Source organism: Mustela nigripes, chromosome 5 (assembly GCF_022355385.1).
Source record: "Mustela nigripes isolate SB6536 chromosome 5, MUSNIG.SB6536, whole genome shotgun sequence".
Taxonomy (NCBI): domain Eukaryota; kingdom Metazoa; phylum Chordata; class Mammalia; order Carnivora; family Mustelidae; genus Mustela; species Mustela nigripes.
Window position 1 is genome coordinate 30,920,567 of NC_081561.1, and position 18,855 is coordinate 30,939,421.

Here is an 18,855-nt window from a genome sequence, read left to right on the forward strand (position 1 = left end):
CAGACCATGCTGGATGGGAAGGACATCGATTGCCAGGGACGTGGGAAAGAGAGGAGGAAGGGTCCTACAGAAAAAGGCTAAGGTCATGGTGATAAGATACAGGGTGGGATAGAAGCGGGATACCAGGACCCCCTGGATCCTAGGGTAGTCCCAGGCTGCGCAAAGGGAGGGGAACAGGTCCCCAGTCTAGACACATTATCCAAAAAAATAGCCATCTTCTTTAATACCAACCCAGCCCAGGAGCCAGCTGTCCCTCACCAGTTGGGGAAGGGGTACACTACCCTCTCCTGATTCCAAGAAACAGGGTCATCTCCCCACAGGCCATCATGGGGACAAACTGTTGTTCTCAGACCACCCTGGAGCATGGCTCAGCGCACAAATCTGTCCAGGGCAGATGGCCGGGCCCTTGGGAGCTTGGCCTTCTCTTGCTTCTGTGGCTGTTGCTCAAGGCTCTGCCGGACTTTATCCTGGGTGGGAAGATGGAGACAGGGTGAGAAGTGGCAGGCTGGCAAGGGCAGAGGCACTAGCAGGATGACACAGGCCGTGGGATGCCTAGCCCACCCCGCAATGATCATTTACCCGGTGCTCCTTGTCCATGACCTTCCTCTTCCTCTTCACCAGGCTTGCTGTCGAGCTGCGGCCCTTCTGCTTTGGCTTTGGTTGGAAGGGAGCCTTGGCCTCGGGGTCATAGCCCTAAGCAGGGGGACAAGGGTGAAATCTAGAACGGCCTTAGGGGCCAGGAACCGTGGCAGCCCCCATCTTCTGTGCCTCCTTCTGAGGACATGGCATGGCAGAGGGGGAGGAGGGGAGGAGGGCCTGAATACTGGGGCCTGCTCCATACCAGCCTCTCTATCCGTTCCTTCTTCTCTTGCTCCAAAGAGATGACATCAACCTCTGCCAGGGCTCGTGGGTCCAGACAAATGAGCTCTGCAGGTACCTAGAGGTGTCACAGAGGCACAGGAAAGGGTCATGAGCCACAGAAGAATGACCCAAAGAGGGATGGAGGCCATGGGGCTGCTGAGTCCCCCTCTTCCCAAGACCCCTGGGGCATGGGGAGCCTTCCCCAACCCCAACCCCACACAGGCTCATGCTCACCTTCTCCAGCAGGGCCTTCACCTCCCACTCCTGGCGCTGCTTCTGGCTCCTGTATGGATTACTCTCTAGGCCGTCAAAGTTAGGTTCAGCAGCCCCTAGAGGGATGAAGAAGCATGAAGCCATAAACAGAATCCAGTCCAGCAGCTGCAGCCCAACCAAGCCCTTTGTTCCTGGCTGTCCTGAGCCAACCCAAACTTCCACCCAGAGTTCATTCACATGGATCCCATCTCCTGTCCCACTCACCAGGGACCAGCATGCTGGTGATGCCACCACTGTGCCCCACCCCCAGCACATCTTCAAAGGGGCAGAACTGAAGGCCATGCACATGGCCTGAGAGCCGGTGGGTGAGGTAAGGCTGCTCCAGGGAGGGTGGGCTAGCCTTGCCCTGCCCTGCCCATATGTTGACCACATCACCCATGCCCGCAGCCAGCAGTCCCCGCTGGGAAAAGGCCAGATGCCCCGCTCCCTGGGGCAGGGTCCGAGCACTCAGAGGCTGGAACATCCCTCGTAGGTCAAAGATCTTCAGCTGGTGGTCCAGGCCAGAGGTGGCCATGTACCTGGTGGAGAGGGGGGTGGGCAGTTAAATGGATCTGTTGCGTGGGCCTGCTGAGCAGGGCTGTGGCCAAGTGCAGGCATGAAGTCTTGCTGGGGAGAAACAATTTTTATTTCCCTTTTCCAGACGAGGAAACCGAAGCTCAGAGAAAGGTGATCAGGGTGAGTGGTAGAGCTAGAATTCAAATCAGGCCTGTCTCTTCAGTGTCTGTCCTCTTAATCAAAGGGAGAGCACACACGCCCATCAGCCAAAGTGGCCTGTTCCACTGCATACAAGGGAACGCAGTGGCTCTGCAAAGAGAAGGACTGTCAGCAATAGTCAGGGAGGACTTCATAATAAAACTGGGATTGGAGCCATTGAAGGTCATTTTCGAGGAAGCACAAGAAACACCTAGCAGGTACAAAGGAAGGAACATCACAGTGTGGAGGTGAGATGGAAACAGAGGTCTGCTTTCGGGATTGGTGGGACATGTGGGTAGCAGGATGAGGAGGGGAGCACTGGCAGGGGCTCTTTAAACTCGGACTGAAGATGCAGATCTCTGACACTGCTCTCTGGTGATGAGAAACAGACTGAAGGCTGCACGGAGTTGAGAAAAGCTAAGGAAGCAGTGCCGTTGTACGCTGGAGGACCCCACCCCACCCCGTATTTCCCTGGAAGAAGGGAGGGCCACGCTCTCCAGGAATGTGTACTGCAACTGCTTGTTTTCAGAGATTGGGAGTGTCTATCTTAGGTTCAAGTTGTTCCTCAGAGACGGAGGTTGAAAGGAGACCTTCAAGGCCTTCAAGGCCGGGGGATTAAGTTTACCAAAAGGCCACGGACTCTCTTCTTAGCCTTGGCTGTGAGCCCCAGAAGAGGGGACTGAGGGGTTCCTATGAGAGGAACTAGCCCTGTGATGGGGCTGAACAGAGGCCCAGTTGGAGTCTATTCCAGACACAAGATGATCAGGGCCCCAGCTCCAGCAGAAGGAAAGACCGCCAGTACTAACCAGGAATTACTGAGGGCTCCTGGGACACAGGGTCACTCCTTTCAGTCAACCCACAACCGAAGGGCACATGCTGCCTATTCTCCCCACACACACCCACCTTTTGGATCCGCTGCACAAATACCAGCCCGCTGGCCGGAGGGCATCCAGGCTGCGCTACCATGCTTCTAAACTTCAGAAAACAGTTTAGCTCTGAGAATCTAATCCAAACCTAATGCAAGCTTCCATAATGCCTTTTTGTTTGTTTGTTTAATTTGACAGAAAGAGAGATCACAAGTAGGCAGAGAGGCAGGCAGAGAGAGAGGCGGAACCAGGCTCCCCGCTGACCAGAGAGCCTGATGTGGGGCTTGATCCCAGGACCCTGAGATCATGACCTGAGCTGAAGGCGGAGGCTTATTAACCCACTGAGCCACACAGGCACCCCTCCATAATGCCTCTTAAGGCAGACAGCAAGCCTCATCTCTGTGGCCCCTGTGCCCTGAGGTGCTCCTGAGGGCGACCAGAGATAAGCAGAGGTGGGCCTACAGTCAAGGACCTGTGCTGTTGTCCAGGTGTGGACCAAATCTCGGGGAACTAAGTGACTAGGCCTTGGGCACAGCAGTACTTGACTGAAGCAGCCCAGGGAAAGCAGACCACAGCTTAGACTCAGTGGCCCATAGAGAGCACGCTCCTAAAGCCGGCTGGCACAAATATGGAGTAAAAACGGCTGAGACAAATCACTTATCCCCAAAGATACAACAACTATGAGAGGACCAGGGAGGGTGGGCCTGAGCATCTGGACAGTTTTCAAAGTTGATGGCTACTAGGCTGTTCCTTTTCCTGTGTTTAAAACCACTTAAAAATAAAGTAACGTAGGGGCACCTGGGTGGCTCAGTGGGTTAAAGCCTCTGCCTTCGGCTCAGGTCATGATCCCAGGATCCTGGGATCAAGCCCCACGTCGGGCTCCCTGCTCGGCGGGGAGCCTGCTTCCCTTCCCCTCTCTCTGCCTACTTGTGATCTCTGTCAAATAAATAAATAAAATCTTTTTAAAAAAATAAATAAATAAAATAAAGTTACGTAGTTTACACCACATATAGAAGATTCCCGCGCAGCAGTGTCAAAGGAGGAAGGCAGCTGTGGGAATGATCAATCTGCCAACAGCACCCAGGACATGCCGGGAGAAGGAAGAACCAGAGGCTGGAAAGTGGCTGCGAGCATCACACATGTTCACAGGAGGCAGCGAGGATGGAGATAACAGACCTCGGAGAGAGCAGCCGGGACTTCACACAGGGTTGTGGACAGTAATGAAGTGACAGCACCAAAGCAAGTAGCATGAGCCTGGGCCTCCAGGAAGCACCCGGTAAACAGCAACTTGGTTCCTGCCCTTACTGCTGGCTGAGGATGATGGGGCTGTGTAGCTAGAGGTGTCAAGTCCAATTCTGGGTGAGAGGAAAATGTGGCAGAAAGGGAACAAGCCAAGGAAGAGCAGGGTGACCTATCCCTTAACAGACACATTCGGTCTAGGGTGACAGAAGACAACTCAGCAGGAACTAAACGCATCTCCTGAGTAATCATTTCCAAAAACTCCAGTCTCCTGTTTCTGTGCATAAAGTAGAATACCGCACCAGGGCAGGGCCAATAGCCCCTTTATCCTTGGACCGCCCCCGGAAGCCCAGGCCCAGAGCCCAGCCCACAGCAAGTGCCCGGGAGTGCCTAAAAAAGAAACAAATTAAGGGGAACACCCACTATTCCCATTAGAGGGAACCTGGGTACAACAGAACACACTGTGTACACATATATACACACGTACACAAACATATGCCTCAGATGGCACACCAGGGCAGCTGCAAACTCTCGAAGAGTAGAAATTCTGAGCAGACCCACCACTCCTACCCCTCACATCACCTGCCAGGCCTAAAGAGAATGATCACCTTTGATGATGCCAAACCGGTGGCGAAAACCAGTGCTCCATACTCCCTGGGCACCAGGCCAAACTTGATATGCCTTAACTCGCTTTAACATTTAGGACGCCTTGGCGGCCTACAGCCCACACTCCAAACAAATCCGGCCACCACCTACTTCTGGACAGCCCTCGAGCTCCGAGTGGTCTGGCCATTTTTAAGTGCCCGGAAAAAATTCAAAAATATTTTGAAACAGGTGAAAATTTGGGGTGCCTCGGTGGCTCAGCGGGTTAAAGCCTCTGCCCAGGCAAAGCGTGGCCAGCCTCGATCCCAGGGTCCTGGGATCAAGCCCTGCATCAGGCTCTCTGATTAGCAGGGAGCCTGCTTCCTCTCCTCTCTCTCTCTCTTTCTGCCTGCCTCTCTGCCTACTTGTGATCTCTGCCTGTCAAATAAATAAATAAAATCTTTAGGAAAAAAAAAAAAAGAAACAGGTGAAAATTATACAGGAGATGCAAATTTCAGCATCTGCAGAGGCAGTTGTTTGGGAGCACGACCCCAGTCGTTCACTGGTTTCTTCTGTGGCCACTTTTGTACTATAGTAGCCTGGGAGAGCCATCAAGACCGACATCACATGTGGCATGTCATCTCTTCGTAACACTGTGGGCGCATGACAACTCGTGGTGACATGGTTATAACTTGACAGTGTTTAAAGTGCCACCTATCTCATCATCTGTATGAAAAGGTCTTTGAAGACAAAATAGGTAAGATCTCTCCACAGATCAAAATTAAGAGAAAAATATTTGCAAATGGAATTGCTGATTCAGAACACTAACTGTGAACCTCAGTTGAGCAAAATGTTATCCTCAAAAGGGAAACCCAATTCTTCCCATTAGTATACCTGTGTTACAAAAATACTATATTTGGTAACTATTATATTTTGAATTTTACTGCTTAAAAATCTGTGATACTTTGTTTTCTCTTTACTCAAATACCTATACAATACACTCAAATTTTCCTCTTGGCCAGCAAAACCTAAAATCTTTACTATATGGCTCTTTACAGAAAGAGCTTTCTGATCCTTGAGCTAGACACTCATCCCTACTCTTGGGGTGAGGAAAGTGTGTGGCACACAGAGGTTACAAAATGTACCCACACTTACATGGCCTGTCAGTGGTTAACCCCAGGATTTATTTATCTTCTTATTTTTTCTAAGTAGGCTCCACACCCATCACGGAGCCCAATTCAGGTCTTATCTCAGGGTCTTGAGTTCAAAGCCTTAAGACCTGAGCTGAGATCAAGAGTCAGATGCTTGGGGCACCTGGGCGGCTCAGTGGGTTAAAGCCTCTGCCTTCAGCTCGGGTCATGATCCCAGGGTCCTGGAATCGAGCCCCTCATCAGGATCTCTGCTTAGTGGGGAGCCTGCTTCCTCCTCTCTCTCTGCCTGCCTGCCTCTCTGCCTACTTGTGATCTGTCAAATAAATAAATAAAAATCTTAAAAAAAAAAAAAAAAAAAAAGAATCAGACTCTTAACCAACCGAGCCACCCAGGTGCCCCAACCAGGATTTAAACTAGGCAGCTTGACTGTGAGTCCGAGCTCTCAAAGACACACTGCCCTCTATATCCTTCCACCCAGCTGTTACCTCCCCAGCAGCTCATGACCGAACAAGTGACTTACGTGCCTGTAGAATCTACAGCCACAGCCCGGACTCCACCCCGATGACAGAGGATCTTTGCCAGTGGCTCCTTCATGGCTGGACTCCATAAGGACACGGTACCTGGATGTCAGGGGAGAGGAGCCAAAGTTATTAACAAGCCCTGAGGTGATAACATCTGGGAAGGACAGGGTTTCAAGGCCAAGGAGTAACGAGAGAGATGAATAGGGGCAACCTGAAGGCACTTGGAAAATACAAACATAGAAACAAAGCAGGTCTAGGTGGTCAGAGAGTCCAAGCTCAGCTAGAGACCAACCATTGCTGTGTCCGAGGTGGATGACGGCATTGTAAGGGTTCTTAGTCATGACGTCCAGCCGTCCAGCCCGAGCATTCAGAGCTGCCATAATCTTTCCCACTGACACGTCCAGGTAGGTCAGAAACCCTGTCTCTGACTGACCGAGAGAGAGACACAGAATGAGTCCTGACTGCCCTGTCCTTCTACTGGGATACCAGAGAAGCAACGGTCTTCTCAAGGGCTGCCACCCAATCCCTGTGCTCCACATCCACTCACAGCTGTAGCCAGGAGGAAGTGGAAAGGCAGGAACTCCAGCCGTGTGACTCGGTCACAGCGGCGGATACAGTGGAGCTCGATGCCCTGGTTGTCGTAAATGTGAAGCCAGCGATTCTGAGCAACAGCAAGCAGTGCTTCCGAGTGCAGAAACCTGGAAGTAGGAGTGGAAAGGTTCACTGGGAAAGGGGGGTTGGGCGCGGTTATTCAATGAGGAAAGGGATGCCTCACTCCCACTGACCGGATGTCCCGCACTGCCTCCATGACGTTGATCTCACACATGAGCCTCTTTGTTACCCAATCAAGGGCGGCCACATGACCCCGGTGCCCTCCAAAAGCCAGGTGTCTGTTGGGAGCAGGGGACAGGTAGAGCATCAGTGCAGAAAAGCACCCTGACCTGGACCGTGTGAGATCCATCCCACACCGGCCCCTCCTCTATATGCTCACCCACACATGCAAGCAAATCACAGGACCCTCCCCCCACCATCAGCCTAAACATACACTGGTCCAGCCAAGGAGAGCGTGACTGATGTGGTTAAGGAGATGAACCACATCCTAGTTCAAGAGACTGCTATCCAGCCTTACCTCCCAGTTGGGGAGTAATTCAGTCTGTAGGGTCCAAACTGCCTCAAGTTTAAATCAAAGTGCTGAGAGAGGAAAGAGTGCAGGAAAAAAAAAATCAGGAAAGAAATGGATCCTTTCAGTGTTCCCTCTTCTAATCCCCACTTCCATCTTGCTCTGCACCACCAATCCAGCCGGTGGCCCCTTTGCAACTCACCTTGGCTGCACTTGCAATATCCACGGCCTCCACAATGTCAGCCTGGCATATCTTTGCTGTGTCCTCCCCATCCTCCCCTTCCAGAAACCTAGGAGTGAGTGCTAGCGTTGCAGTCAAACTCCCAAATATGCAGTGGGTGTACCAACATGAAAATGAGAAAGAAAAGCCCCATACCATAAAGCAGGGCCTGAGGAGGCCCACATTGGGGTCCACTTACCCGGGTTCCTCAGCAAGCAGTAGCTCAGAACGAGCAGCTTTAATACTGATTTCCTCTTCCTCAGCCTCAGCCACCTCAAGTCGGCTTCGGGTTTTGGACTTCGAATGTGGCAGCTATAACATCGTTGGTCGGGGAAAAGTGAGCGAGGAAACAGACATTGTTTAGGGTCCCAGGAGAGCCATCCAGGACCTCCCCACCCCCTCCAATTCAATCATATACTCCCGGGTTGCAACTTCTCCCCATTCTCCAGCTGGTCTTCACCTTTTTGGATTTGTCAATGCGACGGAACTTCCGAGCCGCCTCCACAGGGACGGGGGCAGGGCCTGGAAATGGATCCTGGGCCTGGGGAAGAAGAAACAATCAGCAAACAGGCTAGGGTTGACCCCAATCCTCGCACCCGTGAAGCACAAGGCGACTTGTCCCACCACCTTATCAGGTCCCAGGCTTACCCCGGACACGCTCCGCTGAGGCTCAAGATTCCTCCCTTCTCGGGGTTTCTTCGGGAGCTGAGGTTTCCTGGAGATCCGAGACTTCTTTGCTATGTTAGTGTTCTTTGGCCTCTGGGGGCGAAGCTCACGATTCCTCTTCTTGTTACGAGGGAGCCCTGGAGAGGCTCCCGCAGCGGTTAGAGTTTCTTCGTCCCAGTACCTCCGCGGTTTCTACGGGCACATCAGAAGCTCTAATACTCCGTAGCCCGCGCCGCGCCCCGCCCCCCTGGGACCCCGCAGCTAGAAACTTCCCTTCCATCCTAGGAAGGAGACATCTCTACCTTCCTCTTGGCCTTAAGTCTGTTCTTCTTGGGCGGCACATCCTTGCTCGGTTTGGGGGCTGTTTCCATCTAATCCACCCGAACAACGATCCACGTGCAAACTCCTCTCAGTTGTCCCACAGACGGCTTGAAAACTCCCGGAAGTCCGCCTTCCTTTATCCAATCAGCGCCTACCAGGTCTGAAGCCTTCTAGGCGCCATCTTGAATAAGGGCCCATTCTCTCGAGGGGCGGGGCAGGCCTTGATCCAGCAATCTGGAGCAGCAGCTTATGCCGGAGTAATGAAAGAAAGGTAGTCTGGAGCTGGGGCCTAAGTAACGGTGCGCATTCTTCTTCCGGGTTCGTGTCCCCGTCTTGCCTAAAATATCCCGAGTCCAGTCTTCTGGCGGAACGCCTTTCATTAAGCCAGAACTACAGTTCCCAGCATGTGTCAGAAGACAGCTTCCGGCGCCGTCTTTTCCCAGCATTCTTTGTTTACTTCCAGGTTTAGTAATAGTGAAGGGAGAACGTGAGTAGGGTTGGGTTACGGTTGAGGGTTTTGGGGTCTTGCTGCGCCCGCCACGCCCTAGGGCCAGAGTAGAGAGCTCTCCCGGACGGGGTGAGGCTGCGGTGCTCCGGGAGGCTGCCTCTCAAGAGTGCTGTCATTTCCTCAGGCCAGGCCGAAAGGGAAGTTCGGGTACCTTCCACAGTGTGAGACCAAGCGCCCCTCTCCCGCTCCCCGCAGGCCTTCGTCCCCGCCATGGCCGAGTTAATCCAGAAGAAGCTACAGGGAGAAGTGGAGAAATATCAGCAGCTACAGAAGGGTAAGGGAGCAGGGTCGGTGCGGCCTCACCCCAGTCCCTTCACTCACAGCCCAAAGCCAAGCCAAGAAAATGATTTTCACTCGAGGCACCGCGTGCATATCCTTCCCCATCACAGTGCTCTTCCCCACCCACTGACCTGCCGCGGCATCCTTGTCTACTTCCTCAGCTCCATTTTCTTCTTACCAGGATTGGCGTCAGGCGGCCCATTTGAGGTTTCTAATCAAGCCTTTTTTTTCCCAACCCCCAGACTTGAGTAAATCCATGTCAGGGCGGCAGAAGCTTGAGGCGCAACTAACAGAAAATAATATCGTGAAGGAGGTGAGAGAGGACTTGTGGGGGCGAGGAGGGACCTGTACCGGCTGTGGTTCTGATCACGCATGTCCCCTCCCTTCATCAGGAGCTGGCCCTGCTAGATGGATCCAACGTGGTCTTTAAACTTCTGGGTCCTGTGCTGGTCAAACAGGAGCTGGGAGAGGCTCGGGCCACCGTGGGGAAGAGGCTGGACTATATCACAGCTGAAATGTGAGTCTTTGTTCTGCCACCCTGCAATGCACCTGACACCGCTGGCGTGAAGGGGTTGAGGAGCCATTGTAGAGTAGCTCCCGGGTAACCTCCTCTTGTCCAGTTCCAACAAACCCTCCCCCAGATGTCAGGTTTTCCATCAATCTCTTCCTTGCCTTCAGTGTTCTCAATAATAAGTCCCATGAATTTCTCATTTGCTTTGTCTCTCTTCTCTCTCCTCAGTAAGCGATATGAATCCCAGCTCCGGGACCTCGAGCGGCAGTCAGAGCAACAGAGGGAGACCCTGGCTCAGCTGCAGCAGGAGTTCCAGCGGGCACAGGCAGCCAAGGCGGGGGCTTCCGGGAAGGCCTGACCCTGTGATGGGGGGAAGGGAAGGGGAGGGAATGAGGCAGCTCTAGGGTCTATACTGTAGCTAATAAAATGTGAAAACATCTGGCTGTTTTCTGATCAGCCACTTTCTGTCATAATTGTCTCCCTCCGTTATCTGGGGCCCTTCCACTTTATTTATATATTGCGTGTATTACTCTGTCTGGTCCAAATTCTTGGAATCTCTCTGCAACAGAGTATTCCTTTCTTCTCTCCTACAACTTAAAATCTGACATGTCCCAAACCTACTTCTTGCCCATATGCAACCCTTAATTCTTCCTTACCTTGGTTGGCACAGCTCTTCAGGAAACCTGAGAAGAGCATTTCCAACACAGCAATTGTTGGAAAGATGAGTTTAATTACAGAACTCACAGTAACCTAAACTGAGATCTCAGGACGGAATGTGGTGACCCTCCTCACTATGATTTGTCATCATCCTCCAGAAAGCCCTGGCATCTCTCTTCAGTCAGTCTCTTTCTAGAATTTGTTTGAATGTAGTTTAGAGTGATTTAAAATCCAACATGGAAAGCTTTGTGATGTTGTCAAATCCTCCAAGTTTACACATTACCCACAAAGTTGGCCTTCCATTTCTTTGTCCTAAAATTGTTTCTTACAGATTTCCAACCGGGGGTCGTTCTTCAGACTGATTGCTTTAACTGGGTGACTAGTATTTGATGTGGGTGACAACGGAGGGGAAAAACTTAGGGAATAAAAGGACCCAGCTGGAGAGGTTACTGGGGAGGAATTCACTACTGTGAGGAAACTTTTCACCAACACCTCGCTTTCAGCAACAGGGACAGAAAACATTGAGCCCTTTCTTGTTCCTTGATGTCCACTTCCAGCCATCTCCCCACCCCAACTCCCAGCTGCTAGACCATATACACTGCAAGGACAGGACTGGGAAATAAAATTTAGGTAGTGTTTTGGTTTATTATCTTAGTGTCACAGTGACAGGAACACCTAGAGTAGGAAAAGGAACTCCTACTAGAACCCACTTCTTGCCATCTTCTCTCCCCAGGGCTCAGAGCCTCTAGGCTTTTCCTCTCCCCCTCCTTATAGGCCTTTCCTTGGCCCTTGGCATGCTAGGATGTGGCCAGGAATCAGGAACTGATCCCTTTTTCCAGTACTAGCTGTGTGCTGCATTCATGGAAAGTAGGGAGGTGACACAGGTATCCAGCTTGGTTACCGAGATAACTAGTTCCCACAAAGCTGGTTCTCTCGGCCGTCTGGTGAACCAATGGCACTTCACTGCCCCAGGGTGTCTGGCCACCCTTCTGGATTTCTTGCCAGCGCAACATGACCACCACCATTCAGGATGTCTCCCCACATCTGGTATGGCCACCAGGAGTTCTGCTGAGCTGGCAGGGCTTCCTCCTCAGAAGAGGGCCCGGGCAATCTTCCTCCCTGTGGCCTTGATCCTGGGAAAGGAACCCCCTCCTCCCTCACTTGGGGGAGTTCCTGAGGCAGAAGGGCTGCTGGTGAGAGCCAGTGTAGCAGTAGAGGGCCTTCGCCGTTGCCGTAGGAGGAAATCATGTGAAGCTCCATCCATAGCATAGAAGACGTTAGCCGAGGGTGGGATGGTCAGCTCTGTGTGTTCAGAGAGGGAGCATCAAGAACAGACATAGCCATTCCCGCCACAACCACCACGAGTGGGCAGCACTCGCTTCCAGAGTCTGCCTTCCCTCATGGCCTCTGACCTCGCTCCCCTGGTAGCAGCTGCACGAGCTCGTACTCCGAAGCCACCGCATAATCCCGATTGTTTTTCTTAAGGACACGACTGATGACACTTGGAGCCTTGTCTTGGCTTGTCACCTGGTAGGACAGGAGGCCAAAAGAGCAACAAATTGGCCATCACCTCTGCTTTCCACCCTTTCAGCTCTAACCACTGATTCCCAACCAGACGTGGTTACCCATGTCAAACACTTCAGAATGAACAGGGAAACCCTATATGGTAGCTCCCTGTACTCCACGGTGTCCAATAACATAGGACTGCTTCCCTATGAAGAAACTGCTGTAGGTTCTGACAAACAAGTGAAATTCAAGGTGCAGCAGCTAATGCCAAGTAGCCTTTAAAATAAAATAGCTGAGGGGCACCTGGGTGGTTGACCTTCCAACTCTTAGTTTTGGCTCAGGTCATGATCTCGGTCACAAGATTGAGCCCACACTGGGCTCTGGGGTGCTGGGTGTGGAGCCTCCTTAAAATTCTCTCTCTCCCTCTCCCTCGGCCCCTTCCCACTCCACCACTTGCGTGGAGGCTCATGCGCATGAGCTCTCTCTCTCTCTCTCAAAAATGAAAATAAAAAAATTTTCTAAATAAAATAGTTGCCATAACCAAAGGTCAGAACTAAAACTAGACTTATCCTCCCCGTTGGCTATTCAAACCTAAGACAACACCCGTAGTCCCACAAGGCATCCTCCTTCACCCCCACCCCCAAGCCCGCAGCGTCCTCACCAAGATGCTCTTGTACACACTGCCATCTTCTCCCAGCTCCATCTGGACTCGGATGATTCGGCAATCAGAGGCCCCTGGCCCAGACCCCCCACCCCCATATCCTGTCCCCTTGGAGGCCCCCTCCGCACCCCCACTGAGTGGGGAGCCACAGGAAGCGGAGCGGCGGTGACCTCGAGAGGGCCTTGGAGAGGAGGCTGGGGGAGAGAGGTGGCTGGGGTCAGCCGGACTGTGCAGGGATGGAGTGCTCTCCAGGGCAGAGTCCAGAGATGAGACAGACGGCCACTTCATGTGCTAGGGACAAACAACATGGGGGACCAGCATGAAGGCAGAGAGGTCAAGGAAGAAAGGTTCACAAAGGCAGGGTCAGTGTTGAGGTCTGAGGTCAAGAACAGAGCTCACCTGGGCCAGCCGAGTCAGCAGAGGGGCAGGGGTTCCAGGTGCCTCATCTCCCCCCACGCTGGGGCGGTCCCAGGAGACCAGGGGAGTGGGTCCCCCAACAGAGCCCAGAACTCTGGAGTAGTGAGAGATTGGGAGGGTCAGAGGAAGAAGGGCTCTTCTCCCAAGGAGCTTCGCCAGGACACTACCCCCCAACCGCTGACTCCCTCACTCTGTCCACTGCGAGACGACCAGCGTCGGCCGAAGCACACGCGGGGCAGGAGGGTCACTGGTACCAGCTGGTTCCAACTCACAGGACACTTGATGGCTGGGAGAAGGACCAGTGGGCAGAGGGCAGGATGTGACACATTGATCCCCACACTCAACCCGAGCCCTGGAGTCCCAACCTCATCCAGTCTATCACCTCTGGGCCTCTGTCAATGGCCGGAGCCCATGAAGCCACCGCTGGATATCGGGATCGGGTCGGAGGTCATAGCCACGACATTCATTCTGGAGCCGCCGCAGCTCAGAAAGGACAGCGAACTCCTAGGAAGGAGCCAAAATTCAGGGACCCCTGACTCTCCCCAGTCTCCCCATCCTGGGACACAGCTAGGGCTGTCTGGCATCCAGCCCAGGCATTCCCCTCACCTTCCTCCGCTTGTCGAAATTGATGTATCCATTCTGCAAGAATAAGGGGGATGGAGTGAGGCCCAACCCTGTCACGGAGGGAACACACCCACCCACGTCCGCCTCACACACACTCCAGCCACCAGGTCTCTCAGTCCTCTGCCCCTCCCCTTGCTCCCCGTCACCCTGTCCTACGAGTGATGTCCATTTCACAGCTGGGCAAATTAGGGCTCAGAGAGAAGGAGGAACTTGCCCAAGACCCCAGTATCTGTTTCTTTAACAAAGGCTACGTATGCTTACATTTCAAGCACGCTCCAAGCACCTGCTGAGCAGTAATTCACCCAACTCTCATAATAACAGACCCGCGCAGACACTCTCGCTGCTTTCCCATTTACAGATCACTGAGACACAAAGAAGCTAAGCTACCTGCCCAAGTGACAGAACCAGGGTGCTGACAGTCTGGTTCGAGCCCTGGAGTTCTGGGCTGACAGCCTGCAGCACCTTTCTGGAAGGTCTGTCTGACCCCAAGGCCTACTCATTCCTTCATCACAACGCACACATGAACACACACACGCCACTGACCTCCAGCTCATCCTTGGAGGCTGCATCCAGCATCACAAGGTCCTTCAAGAAGGTGCCAAGGTATGGGACCACACCCTGAGGTCAGAGGTCAGGATCAGCCACATGCCCCACCCCCCCTCTGATGGCTCCACTATCCCTCTGCACTTTCCTGTCCCATGACCTCGGAGGACAAACTTAACTCCACCCCCCACCCCCTGCTATGTGTCCCCTAGCCATCCCTCAGACCCCTTCCCCACACACACTCCTTCCTCTTTCACAACCACCCCCCAGCTAGTCACTCACCCCACCCCGGGAGCCAGACCTCGGGGCCTTCTTGGAATTCGGCTCCAGAGAGGGCTGCAGCTTCACCTCCTGGTGGTGACAGAACAAGGAGGTTTGGGTGTGGGTCAGGGGTGGGGACAGCTGCGCGCCAGCGAGCAGGGCCTCACCTGTGAGAGGAGCTCCCGGCTCTGGGAATAGTTATCCTCCTCAGAGAAAATGTGGCAGAGGCTGGAGAAGACTCGGAGGCTGTCTCTGGGGGGGTGGAGGGCAATAGCCTTGAGGCTGGGCCAAGCTCACCCCCACGCCTCTTCCCAGCCCTCAGCTCCCGTCCAGTGCCCCAGACTCCCCACCTGGCTGCTTCCCCCCAGGCTGCTCGAAGCCTGTGGATGGGGCTGGACTGCAGGGCCGACACAACAGCATAAACTGAAGAGAAGTTTCGGAGCAGACGGCACTCCTATGGTAGGGGTAGGGGCGTCACAAAGGGAGGCCTGAGCTCTGGGACCTCTCTCTACACCAGGGTCCCCAATAGGGCCAAGCCTCTTTCTTACCTCTGCCACACGGATCCACTTCTCCAGGAGCCGGGCCCTCTGGGGAGGACGGAGTGGCCGAATGGTCACCTCCCCGAGCCCCTCTCCGGTTGAGGTAGCCCCCAGGACAGAGCTGACCACCGCCCCAGCCACCTTGTTGAACTGTGTGACAGTGGCTCGGACAGATGGGCAGAGGTGGGAATGTCCTGGCCGGTCTCTGTGACCCCACAGGCTCCCCAGGCACTGAGAGGGGACCAGACTGAGAAACAGCTCCTGCAGGACAGAGGGCAGACGTTAAATCTCAGAGTCAAGTGAGGTCAGCCCTCCGATATCAGGGGCGCAAGGATCTCAGATGGCCAAGGAACTGCAGGGGCGTGGGGTTTGAAGGGTAACAATCAAGGGCAACAGGGGAAAAGTCAAAACCGAGTGGACAGAGGAGCCTGGGAGCCGGTTCAGGAAGGGTTGGAAGCAAGGAAAGGATGTGGAGTCAGGGAGAGGTTAGCAAGGGGGCAGGGGGCATGGGGTAAGAGGTCAGGGTCTCACCGCATCTAGCAGGGTCAGCTGTTCGGCCAAGTGGTCAGCGAGGAACACCAGGACATCCGTGGGGTCAGCAGGGGTATCGCCGGGGAGGGCCAGGGGCTTAGGAAGGTCGGGGGCCTGGGAGTCCACCCGGGACCGGAGGTTGCGGATGAGGTCAGCGCTGCCCCCCCCAACACCCGCCCCTGCTGCATACCCGGTCCGAAGCAAGAAGCTCTCAAGCCGGTCAAGCTGACCCTTGACCTCAGAGCCAAAATCCTCAGGGTGAGAGGCCAGCCAGGTTGACAGTACAGAGATGGCTACCCTGGGAGAGCGGGAAGCCAGGAGTCAGAGATCAAGCTGCAGCTCAGCCAGAGGCATCGGTGAGGTCAGCAGCCACAGGTCACTCACCCTATTGTCCTCTCTAGTTCACCAGTAGGATGAGATTCAAGGGCTTCCAGCCTGGGAAGGAGAAGGGATCCTATCTGCCCATTTTTTCCAAACCCCCGGTGGCTTTGACTATTTTGGTGGGATTTCCTGGCTTCAGAAAGTCCAGACACCTCCACAACCCTTGGCCCTTTATGACCCTGACCTGTCAGCCATAAGCCCTAGCAGGGCCGGTGTGGAGGTGAAGGCCCGGTGGGTGGCCAGGAAAGCTGATGTGAAGGTCACGTCAGCCCCTGATGTCCGGGCATCCAGCAGGTGTCTGACCAGGGCCTCCAGAGTGCCGGCTCGGAGCCTTCTGGAGGAACGTGGGGGAGGTGTCGGGGCCTGGGGGAGACAGAGGAAAGTCACTGACCCTTTTTCCAACTCAGCCTCCAGATCTCTGAGGGATATCCCAGACCTAGGAAATGGTCCAGGCTTGTTAAATTAAGATTCAGAGAGGGCCAAAAACTTGACCTAAGTCACATGGGTTCAGTTCTCCAGACCTCTGACTTAGCACTCTGGCCAAAAAGTTGGGCAGAGGAAGAGGCACTGGGAGGTGATGGGTCAGAGATGAGAAGCCTGAGTCAGGATCTCACCGAGGGATCGGGAGGCCGATACTGGCGGCTTGTGACAGTAAAGGTAGCACCATCCTCTTCCTCATCCCAAACAGACACAGGGGCCTGGTGGAGTAAGGAAGGGAAGTCAGACAGTCCCACACCACCCCCCCACTGCCCCCAGCCCTCACCCCCAGGCCCTACTCCTCCCTCTGTACCCCTCACCTGTGGTGGCGGGGGACAGTACCAGCGAGTGCGAGGGGTGGGGGGGGCTGGTGACCCCAGGTCTCCCCCACTGGGGCCCAGACAGCCCCCCCCAAGCCGCCTCAGGGCCCGGTGGAGTCGAGGGGGTGGCAGTGGGGGGGCGGGTGGAACGCAGGAACCCTGGGTCTGGAGACCGCTGTAGCCCTTTCCCCCCAGAGCTGAACCCCAACACAGCACAGAAGCAAGGTGCAAAGAATAGGAGGGAGAAGCAAGAGAGGCAGAAAACCAGAGGCAGAGGCCTTGATAAGTTGGAACCCCAGTCACAGGCACAGCCGCAAGCTCCGCCCTCCCCCGCAGGAACTGACCAAGCCCCAGGAGTTAGTCCTTCCCTTTAGCCCCCGTTCCCCGGTCCCTCATTGCTGGGAGACCCCCCTCAAGGTGGCGGCTCCAATCCCAGTACAGGAAGGAGAAGGGGAAGTTGGGATGATGGGGGGGGGGGCGCCGGCAGACTCAGAGAGTCACGTGGCCCCAGCCCCTCCCCCAACCGATCCCGAAAAACCAGCCCTGCCAGTCACCCTGCCCTCACCCAGTCTCCGGACCCAAGAGTCCAGGGCCTCGGGGCCCCGAATCCAAGTTCTGGCCCCTCCTGAGGCCCCAAATCCTGCTCCTGGCCACACCATTAGTCCCGGAGGAATGCAGGTGACACCTCCCCCCACCCCAACTCGGCCTGGTATCTACCCTCCAAAGTCCAAAAACCTGGGCTTCCCGCCTCCACTCTTTGCCCAGCGGGAGAGGGGGAGGGGTCACGAAATCGAAGGGTTCCCTCCCCAATCCCAGAGTCAGTGGAGCCGGTTACTGTGGAAACAAACCCCTCCCCGCCAAACAAAAACAAGGAGGGCGACAGGGACCAAGACACGGTGCCCAGAGAGGCAGGCACAATCAGGCCGAAGCAGGGAGAGACAGAGACTCGCAGGACAGAGAGCCAGACGCTCTGGCAGGAACAGGGACGGTTCCTGCGGGCAGGTCCTGAGTCACACTGCCACGGGGAACCACAGAAACTCCGGGACTCCCCGCAGCGGGCAGACAGGCAGACACCCAGCTAGAGGCGCGGAAATAACTGAGTCTGGGAGGAAGAGATGAAGGGACACAGAGGCACGAGACCAAGGTGGAGAGTCTCCGAAATGTATACCTCCCCGACTTCCCACCACTCGCGTCTCACCTCGTCTTCTTCCTCCTCCTCCTCTTCCTCCTGCCCCCCGCCCACGCCCTGGCCACCTGGGCCCCCACCCTCTTCGGGGTCTCGGCTCCGGAAGCTGCTCAGCACGACTCCCCCGGGGGGACTCGTGTCCCAAAGCAGCCGCAGGGGCCGCGGGAGCATGGCCGAGTGAAGGAATCAGCGGGGTCGGGCCATGGGGGCTCCTGGGGAGAAACGGAGGGGGGTGCAGGTGGAGAGTCAGGTGGGCGCGGGGGATCGGGGAGGGGAGGGACGCGGGTAGGTGCCTAGGTGACCGTATGGGAGTCCTGCGGGGGGGGGGGGCAACACAATAGTGGAATATGGGGATCCCTGGTGCATTTTGGGGATGGGGGGTCACGAGTACGGAAACGGGCAGGGTCACAGGGTGCTCTGGCTCTGACCTGCTCGGGAATGGTGGGAGCAGCAGGGATCCCGGGCCGCTGTTCCCGTCGGTCTCCGGTCCCCAACCGAGTCCCTGGACCGAGTCCCCTCCTCGGCTTTTCCTCACCCCCCGTTACCCCCCCGCCAGGCTCCCGGGCCCTCCCGCCCTTTCCGCTCCCCCCCAGGTCCGCCCGCTCCGACAGCAGGAGCCAGAAAGGGAAGGAAGTGAGGACAGGAGCCAGGGCCGCGGACTAGGGGAGCGCTGGACGTCCCGCGGCCGAGACCCAGCAACCAGGGTCCTCAGCTCCGCTGTCCTCGGGGCCCCCTCTGCGGGGATACTGGGGCCCACGTCGCCCCGCACTTAATTGGAAAAAAGATTCCCGTCTCCAGCTCCCGAGGGAGGACAGGAGCCGAAATTGACATTCCCCTCCACCCTACAACACCGAGGCTAGAACTCCCGTGGGAAGCGTTTTGGGCCGAGAGGGATGGGTTACTCCACCCCGCGGGGTTACCCTCCCCACCCACACCCACGC

The 18,855-nt window shown here is 55.2% G+C and overlaps 3 protein-coding genes across 5 annotated transcripts; 1 reads left to right on the forward strand and 2 right to left on the reverse strand.

Moving 5' to 3' along the window:
• Positions 1 to 195: 195 nt before the first annotated feature.
• Positions 196 to 8,643, reverse strand: WDR46 (WD repeat domain 46). The gene is made up of 15 exons (XM_059400006.1): positions 8,495 to 8,643; positions 8,175 to 8,384; positions 7,987 to 8,067; positions 7,726 to 7,838; positions 7,509 to 7,596; positions 7,316 to 7,377; positions 6,972 to 7,076; positions 6,734 to 6,884; positions 6,479 to 6,614; positions 6,186 to 6,285; positions 1,339 to 1,652; positions 1,096 to 1,190; positions 842 to 937; positions 580 to 693; positions 196 to 467 (listed from the first exon to the last, which is right to left on the reverse strand). Exons 1-15 carry the CDS (start codon positions 8,561 to 8,563, stop codon positions 369 to 371), a joined length of 1,833 nt encoding a protein of 610 aa, XP_059255989.1. The 5' UTR covers positions 8,564 to 8,643; the 3' UTR covers positions 196 to 368.
• Positions 8,644 to 8,956: 313 nt separating this feature from the next.
• Positions 8,957 to 10,252, forward strand: PFDN6 (prefoldin subunit 6). Of its 3 annotated transcripts, none has more exons than XM_059400010.1 (5): positions 8,957 to 9,000; positions 9,217 to 9,295; positions 9,543 to 9,613; positions 9,693 to 9,817; positions 10,040 to 10,252. In XM_059400010.1, the coding sequence occupies exons 2-5, from the start codon at positions 9,232 to 9,234 to the stop codon at positions 10,167 to 10,169; spliced, it is 390 nt and encodes a 129-aa protein (XP_059255993.1). In that variant the 5' UTR covers positions 8,957 to 9,000; positions 9,217 to 9,231; the 3' UTR covers positions 10,170 to 10,252. The 3 variants fall into 3 exon arrangements, with proteins under 3 accessions (XP_059255993.1, XP_059255992.1, XP_059255991.1); XM_059400009.1 differs by having other exon boundaries at positions 8,959 to 9,000; positions 9,146 to 9,295; XM_059400008.1 differs by lacking the exon at positions 8,957 to 9,000 and having other exon boundaries at positions 9,007 to 9,295.
• Positions 10,253 to 11,088: 836 nt separating this feature from the next.
• Positions 11,089 to 18,467, reverse strand: RGL2 (ral guanine nucleotide dissociation stimulator like 2). The gene is made up of 18 exons (XM_059400011.1): positions 18,343 to 18,467; positions 17,927 to 18,126; positions 16,546 to 16,629; positions 16,116 to 16,294; positions 15,935 to 15,985; positions 15,551 to 15,848; positions 15,029 to 15,280; positions 14,831 to 14,934; positions 14,648 to 14,732; positions 14,502 to 14,570; positions 14,220 to 14,294; positions 13,659 to 13,691; positions 13,435 to 13,556; positions 13,243 to 13,338; positions 13,035 to 13,146; positions 12,636 to 12,926; positions 11,881 to 11,995; positions 11,089 to 11,770 (listed from the first exon to the last, which is right to left on the reverse strand). Exons 2-18 carry the CDS (start codon positions 18,083 to 18,085, stop codon positions 11,559 to 11,561), a joined length of 2,337 nt encoding a protein of 778 aa, XP_059255994.1. The 5' UTR covers positions 18,086 to 18,126; positions 18,343 to 18,467; the 3' UTR covers positions 11,089 to 11,558.
• Positions 18,468 to 18,855: the final 388 nt, after the last annotated feature.

What these genes read in the sequence shown, in the direction of transcription:
- WDR46 (XM_059400006.1), bottom strand. Translation starts at nt 8,563, where the DNA reads ATGGAAACAGCCCCCAAACCGAGCAAGGATGTGCCGCCCAAGAAGAAC. An exon ending in GAGGCAGTGCGGGACATCCG is followed by an intron (nt 6,885 to 6,971) that starts GTCAGTGGGAGT and finishes TCCTACTTCCAG; the next exon opens with GTTTCTGCACTCGGAAGCAC. An exon ending in CCACCTCGGACACAGCAATG is followed by an intron (nt 6,286 to 6,478) that starts GTTGGTCTCTAG and finishes CCTGACATCCAG; the next exon opens with GTACCGTGTCCTTATGGAGT.
- PFDN6 (XM_059400010.1), top strand. Translation starts at nt 9,232, where the DNA reads ATGGCCGAGTTAATCCAGAAGAAGCTACAGGGAGAAGTGGAGAAATAT. An exon ending in AAAATAATATCGTGAAGGAG is followed by an intron (nt 9,614 to 9,692) that starts GTGAGAGAGGAC and finishes TCCCTTCATCAG; the next exon opens with GAGCTGGCCCTGCTAGATGG. An exon ending in GACTATATCACAGCTGAAAT is followed by an intron (nt 9,818 to 10,039) that starts GTGAGTCTTTGT and finishes CTCTCTCCTCAG; the next exon opens with TAAGCGATATGAATCCCAGC.
- RGL2 (XM_059400011.1), bottom strand. Translation starts at nt 18,085, where the DNA reads ATGCTCCCGCGGCCCCTGCGGCTGCTTTGGGACACGAGTCCCCCCGGG. An exon ending in AGCTGACCCTGCTAGATGCG is followed by an intron (nt 15,281 to 15,550) that starts GTGAGACCCTGA and finishes TCTGTCCTGCAG; the next exon opens with GAGCTGTTTCTCAGTCTGGT. An exon ending in GCCGGGAGCTCCTCTCACAG is followed by an intron (nt 14,571 to 14,647) that starts GTGAGGCCCTGC and finishes TGTCACCACCAG; the next exon opens with GAGGTGAAGCTGCAGCCCTC.